General features: G+C 42.6%; 1 protein-coding gene across 1 annotated transcript in view; it reads right to left on the bottom strand.

The window, feature by feature from the left end:
• Nucleotides 1–11157, bottom strand: part of LOC142433238 (melanoma-associated antigen B18-like) — a 56742-nt gene extending 45585 nt beyond the window's left edge. The window contains exons 1-2 of the mRNA XM_075538325.1: nt 11090–11157; nt 10167–11003 (exon numbers count right to left, since the gene is read on the bottom strand). Of these exons, the coding sequence (XP_075394440.1) occupies nt 10167–11003; nt 11090–11157 (905 nt within the window). The remainder of the gene's footprint in view (nt 1–10166; nt 11004–11089) is intronic.
• Nucleotides 11158–13535: the final 2378 nt, after the last annotated feature.

Genomic DNA, 13535 nt, shown 5'->3' with positions numbered 1-13535 from the left:
CTGGTTTTGCATGTAATCTCTCTCATTGCTTCTGGAAACTGGTCTCTCCCCCCAAGCTCTTCCTAGTTGAGGGTGTCCTGTATGGACCATTATCAACCACCAGTTCTGTGGTTCTCTATTTAAAGGCAAATGTCAACTCACATTGAAAACCATACATTGCATGCAAAGGAATCCTAGCACTCATGATATCACTCAGAAGTCCAGCTTTATATGAGTGAGAGATTCTGCTCAACCTAATTAAGAAACTGTGCAAACTAAAAGGCAGGCTGTTTTCACCTGAAAGTTCGACCAAAATTTAAAAGGCTGATCAAATAAAATGTCTTAGAGAGTATAGTTTATTCGCATATATCAATATCTTAGAATATTGATTGGTATAACTTATGGAGTTGAATTTTAGCAATATTTATTAACATTCACAATCCTCACATTCATTCCATTTTAATCCAATTTTCACTTTGCTATATCTTTTCTATAAGCAACATGCACATTAGTCAAGAATTCATGTTCAACAGTTGATTTCTGTTACATCAACCATAGTAAAATGGAGAGCAACTGATTGAAAATAATGACTAAATTCATTTTGGCACATACACACCTCCAAATTCTAGAGAGAATTTAAAAGAGCGAGGGAGCTCTATATGTGCTGTCATGTAAAGATTCTTCATTCTTCTTATACAATGAGAAGCTGAACAAAGAGCACATTGTTCTCCGTGTAGGTTAGAAACCTGCCATGTATTTTCAAATCACAGCTGTGTAAGGGAAGAAAAGTACAAAATAAACTTCAAAATGCTACAAGTATTTAAATTGTAGTTACTTATAAGGAGTGGGCTGATTTGGGGAGGAACTAGCAAGAAAGGAGACTTGTAATTTACATAGGTTAGAAGTTTTGGGCAAAAAGAATATATGGACTGTTATCATTATGATGAAAACATATGTCTAAGCCTAACAAGGGGAGTAGGAGCTGTATACTAGTCAGAAAAACTACTAATCAACGTCAAGGAAAAAAAGGCTGACTCTAAATTGTTTAACACATAAAGATGATCTCTTATGCACATAAAATCGAATGTGGATTCCCAGGGACTCTTCGCTGTCTTATGGCATAGTGGATTATGCATTGGGCTGCTAACCGCAAGGGAAGTAGTTCAAACCCACCAGATGCTCCTCATAAACGTCCACAGCCTCAAAAGCCACAGGGCAAGTTCTGTTCTATCTTGTAATATCACTAGACTCGGAATTGACTTGATGGCAGTGAGTGAGGCTTTGATTTTCCTTTCTCCACTGTCTGGAGACCCATATTGCTTCCATCATTTGGTTTTATATTTCAAACCAGGACGACCATGTTTGCTGATGAATGTAACAGAAGACACGGAGTAGCATGCTTACTTCCAAGTGCTGTTATAGATGGAATTATGTCTACCCAAACTATGTGTTGTAAATCCTCACCTGAGGTTATAAATTTTAGGTGTGTGGTTATAATCCTATGTGGGAATGAGTAGTCTTTGCTATGCTAACAAAACAGGATTGGTGAAGGCTGTATCTAGAGTCAATCTCTTTTGTGATATAAAAGAGATTAAACAAGAGAGCATAGAAGAGATAGATGCTGGGCCCATGGAGATCTCCTTGGAGACAGAAAGCAGAACCTAAAGAGACAAGGACTTTCCTCTATGGCCACCAGAAAGAGAAAGCCTTCCTCTAGTGCCAGTGCTCTAACGTGGGGATTTTAGACTCTTCAACTGTGAGGCTTTCTAGTGGCAATAAGGCTAAGGCATGAGTAGCATTCAGTAACTAGTTTGTAGGAACTCTGATGGTGTACTGGTTACGTGTTGACCTGCTAACCACAAAGTCTGCAGCTTGAAACTACCATCCACTGCACTGGAGAAAGATGGGCACATCTACTCCTAAAAAGAATTACAGTCTCAGAAATACACAGGGGCAGTTCTACCCTGTCCTAGAGGGTCGCTATGAGTCGCTATCAACTCCATGACAGTGCATTTCTTTGTTTTCATTATACTTTGTCATGATAATAGTCCATTTTGAAACTCAGAGAAGTATTTAATGAAACCAAAGTTTTTTGCAATTAGTCCATTTTTTTCTAATGCCCACTGTGTGACAGGGTTTTCAAAACAGGATCATACCAGTTTCCAAAAGGGCCCTGTAAGTCACAACAAGGAGAAGTCACTCTTCCTCATGCAACTTTCTGTGCTTCTCCTTGCAATGACTTCCATGCTTTCAATAAACTGAGGATTTTCTTCTACTTGTAAGTGCATGATCAAATTTTACCTGGTGAGACTCTGCTACTACTACCTGACGATCAGTCTGAACACTTGAACAATTAGCTGCACGAAGAAGCCAGGCAGGATCTTCTCCTGGACCTTTTATCCCCACTTCTGATGCTTATTCAAGCTAACATGACTACTGAGGACACACTCGCTTCCTTAGGATACTCACAGCCTTGGACTCAATGCTGAATGCTGACTCATATACACCCCGGGGGGGTTCCTGAGACTGTAACTGTTTATGGGACGAGTAAGCCTAGTCTTTCTCCTGTGAAGCTGCTGCTGGTTTTGAACTGCCAGCCATGCAGCTCACAGCTGAATGTGTAACCACTACACCACCAGGGCTTCCTTAGAATAGCCTGGATAATTTCTCCACAAAGATGCCCATGCCATTATCTCTGATACCTGCAGATTTATTAAGTTACATAAACAAAGGGAATTTGCAGCTATAATTAGAGTCTAGGAAATCAAATTTTAGACAACTGGATTGTACAAGTGGGCCCATTCTATCCCATGACAGCTTTGAAGCAGAGGATTTTCTCATGCTGGAGCAGGACAGAGCTACAGCAGCAGAAGTTAGTTAACAAGCATGAGAAGGTTTCAGTGCACTGTTGCTGACTGAAGACATCAGGGCCCTTGATGGCAACATATGTACAAATGTGCTTGACACAATGGATAGATGGATGGATTGTGATACGAGCTGTAAGAGCCCCCGATAAAATTATTTTAAAAAAGACATAAGGGACCCCATTCAGGAATTAAAGAGAGACTATGGAGATTCCAGGTAACCAGGTCCTGCAAGTACACAGGTCCTAGTCTAACCAATCCAAAGGAGTGGATTCCTCAAAGAACTGGATTCCAGGAGCAGCCTGAACGAACTTGGGAGGATGGTCTTCACATAGCTTCTGGATAAGAATCTAGCCAGTTACCTTTGGGTTTGGCTTTTGAAACTCAAAGAGAAAAAGCCAGCAAAACTCAAGAGGATACTAATCTGCAGAAATTCAACACAATAATGCATGTTGTGGAAAGGCACTAACTTTGTGGCCATTTATTGCAAAAGAAGAAGAGGACGAGGAGAAAGAAAAGGGAGAAGAAAATGACTAGAACTTCCTTGAAGGACTTCAGTGCTCATAGGAATTCAGCCTCTTTAGATGGTTGTTACACCATCATTCCCTTGGTCATTTCTCATCTACCACTTGTGAGGAAATCATGCTACCTGATCAATTAGCAACTCAACCCATCAAGTTGATTCCAACTCATGGTGACACTAAGACACAGGGTAGAACTGTCCCTGTGTGTTTCTGAGACTGTAACTCTTTATGAGAATAGAAAGTCTTGTCTTTATCCCTTGGAGAAGCTGCTGGTTTGGAACTACTGACCAGGCAGTTAGCAGGCCAACATGTAACCACAACATGATCAGGGTGGCAATTCATTCAGCTAATTAATCATTGCATGCTAGAAAGGCCAGTCTGAAATAAAACCTCCTCTCTAGCATCCCGAAAATTAGGAGGTTCTGTGCCAAATCAGCTTTGGTTCATAAACCAATTTGGAAAATAACTTTCAGAAGGGAACCAATGACAAGGGTCTACATATAACTCCCTGGGGGACAGACAACAGAAAAGTGGGTGAAGGGATACATTAGACAGTGTAAAATATGACAAAATAATAATTTATAAATTATCAAGGGCCCATGAGGAAGGGTAGAGTGGGGAGGGAGGGGGGAAATGAGGAGATAATGCCAGGTGCTTAAGTGGAGAGCAAATGTTTTGAGAATGATGAGGGCAATGAATGTACAAATGTGCTTTACACGATTGATGTATGTATGGATTGTGATAAGAGTTGTATGAGTACCTAATACAATGATTTTTAAAAATAAATGTATACACAATTTTTTAAAAGAAAATAACTTTCAGAGCGTATTGGAGATATTCTAGAGAACAAATATCTAAACTTCACTTCCAACGTGAATAATTATATGGAAGGGTGTGTTTTATCAGAAGTGTTCAGTGGTGAAGCAAAGAAAGGGTATAAGGAGTTGGATGTTCTAAGTCAAAGGAAAGGCAGAAGCCTTTGAGCTGTCTTTTACACGGGAAGCAGATGGAGATTTTAGAGGTGGAGATTAGGACATCAGGTTGCAGAGTTGGACAGAATGGTTCTTTGGGGAAGGGTGTTGTAATGTGGGAAATTTCTGGTAAGCTCAGGTGTCTAGCATCTTGAGAGATAAGACAAGAGGCTACTGGGAAAATGAGGACCACAGGTAATTCTCACAATTTCTTTTTAAACTACAGTTGTTTGATGCCCCCCCCATACATACACATGTGTCACAGAATCCTTTATATTATTGCCTAATAGTTGTTGGAGAGAGGGGAGCGGTAGGGAGAATATAAATAAATTAAAAGAGACACAAAATCTCCCTTGGGGTTGGAGAAGGCACAATGGTGAGCTTCAGCCAGATACAGACCAGAAAGACCCAGTCCTAACTTTGTCACTTGCCAGTCCTATGAAATTGAGACAATGGCAAAACTTTATGCTCCTTGAGTTCTTCATTTCTGCAGTCTTCTTACCCACTAGCTCCTGTTTACATTGTGAATTAGGGCTGTTGGAATGTATGCTAAGTATGTAAAGGACCTAGCTTAGTGCCTACCAAGCACTGGGTCTTTGATATTTGGCAGCTATTACTAGTTTGACCACAGATCCGATTAAACTCTATTCTGGGATCCTAACTATCCCCTTCCCCAGGAGATAGAAGAGAAAATTAGCATTAGCATATAAAATCAGCTCAAAGATTTTTAAAATTAATTTTTGAAAACCATTTTATTGGGGCCTCTTACAGCTCTGATAACATCAATTATATCAAGCATAGATGTACATAGGTTGCCATCATCATTTTCTAAACATTTACTTTTTATTTGAGCTCATCTTTTTCCCTCCCTCCCCTCTCCCACCCTATGACCTCTTGATAAATTGTAAATTATTATTGTTTTCATATCTTACACCGACCTCTGTCTCCTTCCACCTACATTACTGTAGTTTATCCCCTGGGGGTGGGATATGTATGCACTGATCATTACGACTGGATCCAAATTCCTCCCCTCCTACCCCCATCTTCCCCCTACCCTCCTGGTATCGCTACTTCCATTTCTGTTCCTGAGGGGTTTATCTGACCTGATTTCTGTGTGTCATAGGTCTTATCTGTACCAGTGTACAGGCTCCAATCTAGCCAGAACTGAAAGGCAGACTGGGATCATGATAGTGGGGAGGTGGGGAAGCCTCAAAGAACCAGAGGAATATTGTGTGTTTCATTGGTGGTCTACTGCACCCTGGTTGATTCATCCTTTCCTTGTGACCCTTCTGTGAGGGGATATACTACTGTCTACAGATGGGTTTAGGATCTCTGCTCAACAATGTTTGTTGTTGTTGTTGATTTGGGTCTTCTGGTGCCTGTTACCTGATTCTGTTAACACCTCATGATGGCACAGGGTGGTGTGATTCTTCCATGTGGGCCTGTTGCTTCTCTGCTTCTCTGCTAGATGGCTGCTTGTTTAACTACAAGTCATTAAGACCCTGGATGCCATATCTTTTGATAGCCGGGAACCATCAGCTTTCTTCACCACATTTGATTATGTACTCAGCCCCAAATGCTTCTTAACAAGTGAAATTAAGTTATTTATTAAGTAATTTTTGGAGAGGCCTGGTGGTGTAGTGGGTTACACATTCGGCTGCCAACCACAAGGTTAGCAATTTGAACCCACGAGACATGTTAAGAGAGAAAGATGGGGCTTTCTACTCCTGTAAATATTTACAGCATAAGAAGACCACAGGGGCTATTTATTCTGTCCTGTGAGGTCACTATGAGTTAGAATGAACTTGATGGCAGTGAGTTTTGTTTTTAATTTGTTTGTATTGAGAGTGTGAGGGAGTCTTCCCCAGGTAGATGCACCTCAAAGCTCCTACAGTTTGAGTGAAAATCGACTTCCTTCCCATGCTCCCTACTTCCCTTCTATCAAAAGCACTCTATATGCATGCATTTCATCCTTAGCAACATTAAATCCTCACTTCTAAACCCACTGCTGTTAAATTGATTCTGACTCAGCCACCCCATTAGACAGAGGAGAACTGCTGCATTGGGTTTCTGAGGCTTATGGAAGCAGATGGCTCCATTTTACTCCTTTGAAGTGGCTGGTGAGTTTGGACCTCAAACTTTTGCATTAGCAAGCTCAGTACTTAAGTTACTTTACCGCTAGGGCTCCTTAGTTCTTGCTCAACCCTCTGCCATTGAGTTCATTCCAATTCATAGCAACCTTCTTTAGGGTTTATAGACTGTAACTACTGCCAGGAGCAGATAGTTTTTATCTATCTCTTTTAGAGCTGCTGGTGATTCTGAACCATTGATCTTACAGTTAGTAGCTCAAGTCCTAACTCACAGCACCAACAGGGCAACCCGAACCATGTGGGCTTTGATGCTTCCCTGCTAGATGGATGCTTGTTTAACTTCAAGCCTTTTTTTAACTCCCCTCTTTGGCATCGATGTAACTGTTTTGGATCTTTTGATAACCTGATATCCAATCCCGTGGACACCTCATGTTCACACAGGCTGGTGTGCTTCTTTCATTTGGGCTTCTTTGCTTCCCTGCTAGAAAGCTGCTGGTTTAACTTCAAGCCTTTAAGATTCCAGACACTATATCTTTTGATAGCTAGGCACCATCTGCTCTCTTCACCACTTTTGGTTATACACCCATTTTGTCTTCAGAGATCGGGTCAGGAAGGTGAGCATCACAGAATATCAGGTGATTAGAACAGTGTTCTTTTGTTAATGGAGGCCCAAAGTCCATCTGTTCTCTTAATACATAACATATAAATATATGTACATTGGCCTCTATTCCTTTCATTATAGATTAATATATTTAGACATATACATGCCTAGAGGTATATCTAGAAGTATATAGAGGTAAAAATAGCTTTGCCTCCTATTTCTTCCCTCTATGTCCTTTTACCGTCCTCTTACCCCACTATCATCCTTACCCTCCATTCGGCTCTCGGTAATTCCTCTCAGATACATTGAACTTGATTTAACCCCACCAGGCATTATAAGCTCTCCTTGTCATCAATTTTATAGCTCTTGTTCCCTTATTCCTGAGTTTGTTGACTCCCCACTCCCCCTCTCTGTCCCCTCCTCTCCCATGTCCCAAGAACCACCAGTCCCATTGTTTGCTCCTCGGGATTGTTCATCCTGCCTATCTTATATAGATAGACATAGGGTGAAAGAAAATGAAAAAAATAACAAAAGCAAACAAACAAAATCAGAAAGCAAAACAAAGCAAAAGCCAATCGACAGCTCCAGGTTTCTCTGCTGACCGTTTTGTATGTTTTCTGATCAAGTGTGATGAGGTGCCAAGCCGTCCTCTGCGTCAGAAGTCTATTTTCAGGATTCCTCTGAGACTTCATTGGCTTGGCTCCCCTTGCTATTCTGTTGTTCTCCCTTGTGTTTCATTCACTCTGGTCGGGGTGGGGGTCAGACTGGACATGATTCCCACATGTACCCTGGTACAGGTAAGAGCTCTCACACCAGGAATCCAGGACCAATAACCCCACAAGGAACAGCAATGGGAGTAGCCATACCATGATTGTAGGGGTGTAGGAAGGTCAGGGAAGAAAAGGGAAACTGATAACAAGAATCAACTTATAACTCACCCCCCTCCGAGGGGTATGAACAATAGAAAAGTGGGTGAAAGGAGACAGAGGGTGTAAGATATAAAAAAACAAACAATAATTTGTCAAGGGTTCATGATGGTGAGAGCAGGATGGGGGAGGGAAGTAAAAAAAGAGGAGCTGATACCAAGGGCTCAAATAGAAAGAAAATGTTTTGAAAATGATCATGGCAACCTATGTACAAATGAGCTCGATACAATTGATGTTTGAATTGTTATAAGAGCCCCTGATAAAACGATTTATTTTAAAATGAATAAATAACTTTTAAACAGTTAAAAAAAAACCCTGTGCTATCGAGTCGATTCCAACGCATAGAGATCTTATATAGTGTTTCCTAGATTTCATATTTAGGAGTGTATACTGCCTCATCTTTCTTGCTCGTTCTCCTGCAGTGTTTGGGTATGGGCGGCAGGCCAGGGTGGAGAGCAGGGGCAGAGGCGGGAGGAATTGAATGCCTGATCATGTGGTTAGCAGTCCGTTGTTTAACAGACAGCACCCCAGGACTCTTAATCCTTGCTTAAAGTTGGTGAAGTGTTCCTTCAAAGAACCTAATTAAAATTCCCTTTCAATAGAGTGGGCTCAGCTTCTCCCAGGCCAGAGCAAGGATTACCAGTCAAGGAGTTTCTCAACATCTGATGCTTCATATGAAATGCACCGTTTATGCATTGTATTCAATTGCATAGAGACGGTAGCCCAGGATACCTTTTATTCTTTCTTCCTGTAGAGAATTCTCTCTAGTGTTCCATGTTCTCAAAGTAACTGCTAAATCCAATTTCCCATTCTGTTTGAAAGACGTTGGTCTCAACTCTTGAGACATGCCAAGAGGGTCCAGCTGCCTGCTCACCACTCTCGCTGCCTCATCTGACCTCCCATCCAACTTAACATAAAATTAATGGAACCATAAAGGACTTCCCATGCTCAAATTCCCTTGTCAAGGCATTAAGTCCCCAAGTGACACAAGCAATCAAAACATTGGTAGCTGAACACGCCACCCCCCCTCTAAGGAAACCAAAAGCCCCAAACCAAAGTAACTTCCATTGAGTCAGTGTAGGTTCATAGCGACCCTATAGGACAGATTAGAACTAGCCCTGTGAGTTTCTGAGCTTGTAACTCTTTCCAGGAGTAGAAAGCTCACCCCAGCCCCTAGCAGCACTGTAGAAATAAGGCCTGGCGACCTTCTTTCATAAACATCACAACTAAGAAAGTCCCATGGAGAAATTCTATTGTGCTACACCTGAGGCTCCTGAGAGACAGAATCAAGTTGATGATAATGGCTCTTCACAGCATTTACACGTGACTGCTCTCACCTCCACAGCTCCTTACACCTTCTTTTTACTTGTCCTTTAAAGTCCTAGGATTTATATCACCCTTCTTATTACAAAAAGGGGCTTCAAAAAGTTCGTGGGAAAAATACTGTTCCATTCTCTGTGAACCCTTTGAAGGCCCCTCATATGACAGCTGCTCCCAGAGGTTAGGTCCTATGTCTCCCACCCTTTCCAGAGCTACCTTGGAGCCCTGCTAAGAACAGGTATCCGATTAATGTTTGAAAACTAATAGAACCAATGAACAAGGTGTACAATTTTTAAATTGTATTTTCTACATTCCTGAACATGCATTTTCATGTAGAAATTTTAATTTTACCGAACAATCGAAGTGATGTGATACCAGGGATTTGTCGTCTATTATTTTGTTCCTTTTATATCTGGATGCCAACTATTTTACTGATGAATTCTTTCATATTTGCAAGGAAATGCACTTTCTAAAGCCAAATGATAAAATACGAAGGCAACTTTCCTAATTTGTTTTACAAAAGAGTAAAACCCTTACTTCGCAAGACTCACATGAAACAATAAGTGACCACTCTCACTCAAAATTAGAAGCCAAAGCTAACTAGACTTTCATTCAAAGGAACAGCATTAATAGATTCGTACATTCATTATCGATTGCACACAGAAAGGGAGCACAAAAGTGATCAAAACCATGTGGCCTTCAACCCCCACCCCCACGCCATTTAGAATGTTAACAGCAATCTTCAAAAACAAACTAAAGAATCATCTTTACATTTTATTTTTTTTTCTTTCTTTTTTTTCCCTAACCCTAACCCTAAACCCTAACCCTAACCCTAACCCTAACCCTAACCCTAACCCTAACCCTAACCCTAACCCACATTTTATTTTTTACTTGGAGTGGGAACTGGACGTGGCCATGGAACGTGCCTGAGCCATGGCACTACTGCAAGCCTTGGCTGCAGCTCTGGCATGGGCTCTCTCCTCTTCATCCTTCAAAGCCTTTTCATACCAGAACTGGAAGGCACTGGGAATGGTTTCATGAATCTTGGCCCAAAACTCTAGAACTTTCATCTTGGTGGTTTCGGCGTAGGCTCGGGGACCCCACAGGAATTCATAGCATGGAGGCACCTGCTGGTACTCCAGGTACTTCTGCTGCACCAGATCTTTGGTGAGGAGCTTCCTGGGTTCCCCAAAGATTAAGTGATGTTCACCAGCATATAACCCCATCATATTCAGCATTTCCCAGACTTCTTCCTCAGTGGCGCAGTTGCCTTTCGTGAAAATCACACCCAGGATAGTCATGAGGAGGCCTGTCTTGGGCATACCTAAGTCTTCACTCACTCTCCCATAATGGCTTGATTCTAATTTGCTGACGAGGACATAATTGTGCTTGCGAGGGTCCGTTTCCTTCAACTCAAGGCCAAAAACCACTTCCAGGTGCTCAGAAGCTTTGCTGAGGATCGTAGAGTAGTGATTCTTGTACACTTGCACTATATTTTCCATTATGTCCGCCTTTGTAATGACCTCCTTCATTTGATACTTGTGCAGCAGGTAATATACCAACACGATCATCTTCTTTTCTAGAATTTTTTGGAGTAAGTGCTCAGCGATGGGCTGGGCCTGCTGACAGCTCGGTTGTTCTTGGTTTTGGGCATCTTCATTAGCTCTTGTGTATGACACACCTGCCTCAGAAGTGGTGGTCGGCTTGGAATGTAACTCAGCAGATAAGCTAATGGAAGGGCAGTGAGAACCAGGAGAGAGAGGGGAGGTGACCACCTCTTTCAAGGCTACAGTGACTTGATCGCTTTTTCCAACCAGGGACTCTTCTTGGGCCTGACGGCGTTTCTCACGGGCCGGTGTTTACTCTTGTGACCCCGGGGCATGATGCCTCTACTCAAGGGCAGAGCACAGGCAAGCAAGTGGTGTGGACACCTGGGAGAAACAGAGGATGAGATGATGGATAGCCCTTCATCAGAGAGATAATATCTTGCTTTTAGTCAGGAAAAACCTCCCTTGGAACTCTACAGAAGGAACTAGAGTATGCCTTAGGCTGCTCCCTGCTAGCTCTGCCTGTGCCTTACTGGGGTAAGCAGAGACTGATATTGGGGCTCTTTCAGTTCCAAGACATGAAGGAGACTGCCTTCATTCACACTCAGAAGCATCGTATCAACTGTTGGCAGGCATAAGCTCTGGTGGAGACTCCAGCAGGGAGATGAGTGATTTTCTCTGGTCACATTTAGTCCATCACCTTGACTTCTGATAGACCCGGGGGTCCTTCTGCTCAACTTATTTTATGTTGATTCCTCACACCCAATCTCTCATCTCACTGAGAATCTGGAGGAGAAATTGGAGCAACTCATTTGACCTCTCTTGCCTGGAGACATCCAGGTATTACAGCAGTAAAAGATCTCTATGAGACTCTTTCTTCTCCTGGGGCACTTAGGCTTCTGGCTTCCAGTAGAACCTAAGAATCCTCCTTCTACTGACCTAAATCCCATATCCTATGAGCAATGCCCTTACATCACCAAATCCCTCGAGGGGAGACCTCAAGGAGTCTCAGTCTAAAATAACTTCTCCAGGGTTTCTCAGGGCTGATAGCACTGACGGATAGAGAGAGAACCCCCATTGGAGAGACTTTGGGTGAGGGGGATATGATGACCACCATCCGCCTTCAACTTCCATATCTTGACTGATGACAATACCTAGTGCTGCTTCTTCACCCACCCACCCCCACCCCCAACTGATATCTATGCTCTTCAACTAAGTTGTTTGTTTGTTTGGCTTTTTAACCTCTGTAACCCAGAGTCTGAGTGCAGGGCCATACTAGGATTTCCCGGAGTTTCCCTGGATTACTCCTGCAAAGAGTTACAGCCTTGGAAAGCCACAGGGACAGTGCTACCCTGTCCTGTAAGGTCGCTTTGAGTCAGCATCCAGTCGATGGCAGGGAGTTTGCAGTTCTTTGTTTTCCCAGAGCTAATAGTAGTGTCAGAGGCAGAAATCAGGAATGTCTAGTGTTCTTCCACCCCCACCTGGGTCTTCAATGACCGTACAGGTAGACTCTTTGAGGTCCCTTCTATTCGGAGAGTAGTCATTCTTCTCAGACCTCATATACCATCCTCACATTTACTTATTTGAGGGTTTAGAACCTCTTCTTACAGGTGCCTTAAGTCTAAACCCTTGTTCAAAGCCTTCGCCTCGTGGAGCTCCCTCCGGGGAAGCAGAGGGTGCTCTAAAGTCGCTACTATCTGTGCACTGCAGTCAGTGCTGAACTCCATGGGAAACCGCAGACTCACTCCAATCGAGTTGATTCCGACTCAAAGCAACCCTATAGGGCAGAGTAGAACTGCCCCTGTGGGATTCCGTAGCTATAATCTTTAAGGGAACAGAATAGCACATATTTCACCTGTAGCTAGTAGTTTCGAGTTGCCGACCTTAAGGTTAACTGTTCAACCTGTAACCCATTAACCCATCAGGGCTCCTTAAACTCTATGAAAGTACCTTCAATCGTGGGTGGGTGGTCCCCTCAGTCTACGGAGGATGCTCACTCAGGGTCTTTGCCGTTTACCACACTGGACTGGAAATCCCTCCCACGGCTCACGTTGTGCCGTCATAATCCCCTCCCTTAGGATTCTGAGGAGGAAATCTGGGCGTGTCTACATCTGCCCACCCTCCTCCAGCCTCTTTCAGTCCTTTAAAAGCAGGGGCAGGCTTACATTCACTGCCATTCCTGGGTGCAAGCTATTATTTGAAAGTAAGTTGCATTGGTGTTATTAAGAAGATAAAAATATTGTTTGAGAACCCCTATATCCCAGAGGCCATTCGTCTATTTAACACAGGATTGTACGTCTGCAATGGTCTACATGTACCATATAATTATTTCCACCGGGGATCTGCCCTCAGCCCCATGGAATGTCTGGTGTATATAGGCAAAAACACAACTGGAGCGCAGCTGCAGTCTGGCATAAAAAGAGTTCAGGATCCATGCAAGAGAGCAGTGAATGCATCTGGATGGCTTTTCAAGATATGTCCACTTTCAAATCTTTGGTTTGGCTGTTTATTTTATTGTGGGGAGCATAATTGCTATGCATCTTCCATTGCAACCTTTTTTTAAAATCATTTTATTAGGGACTCATACAACTCTTATCACAATCCATACATACATCAATTGTGTAAAGAACATTTGTATATTCATTGCCCTCATCATTCTCAAAACATTTGCTCTCCACTTAAGCGCCTGGCATCAGCTCCTAATTTTCCCCCT

This window comes from Tenrec ecaudatus, chromosome X (assembly GCF_050624435.1).
Source record: "Tenrec ecaudatus isolate mTenEca1 chromosome X, mTenEca1.hap1, whole genome shotgun sequence".
Classification (NCBI taxonomy): domain Eukaryota; kingdom Metazoa; phylum Chordata; class Mammalia; order Afrosoricida; family Tenrecidae; genus Tenrec; species Tenrec ecaudatus.
Note: the sequence above shows the minus strand (reverse complement) of the source record. Positions and strands in the feature narration are given on the sequence as shown.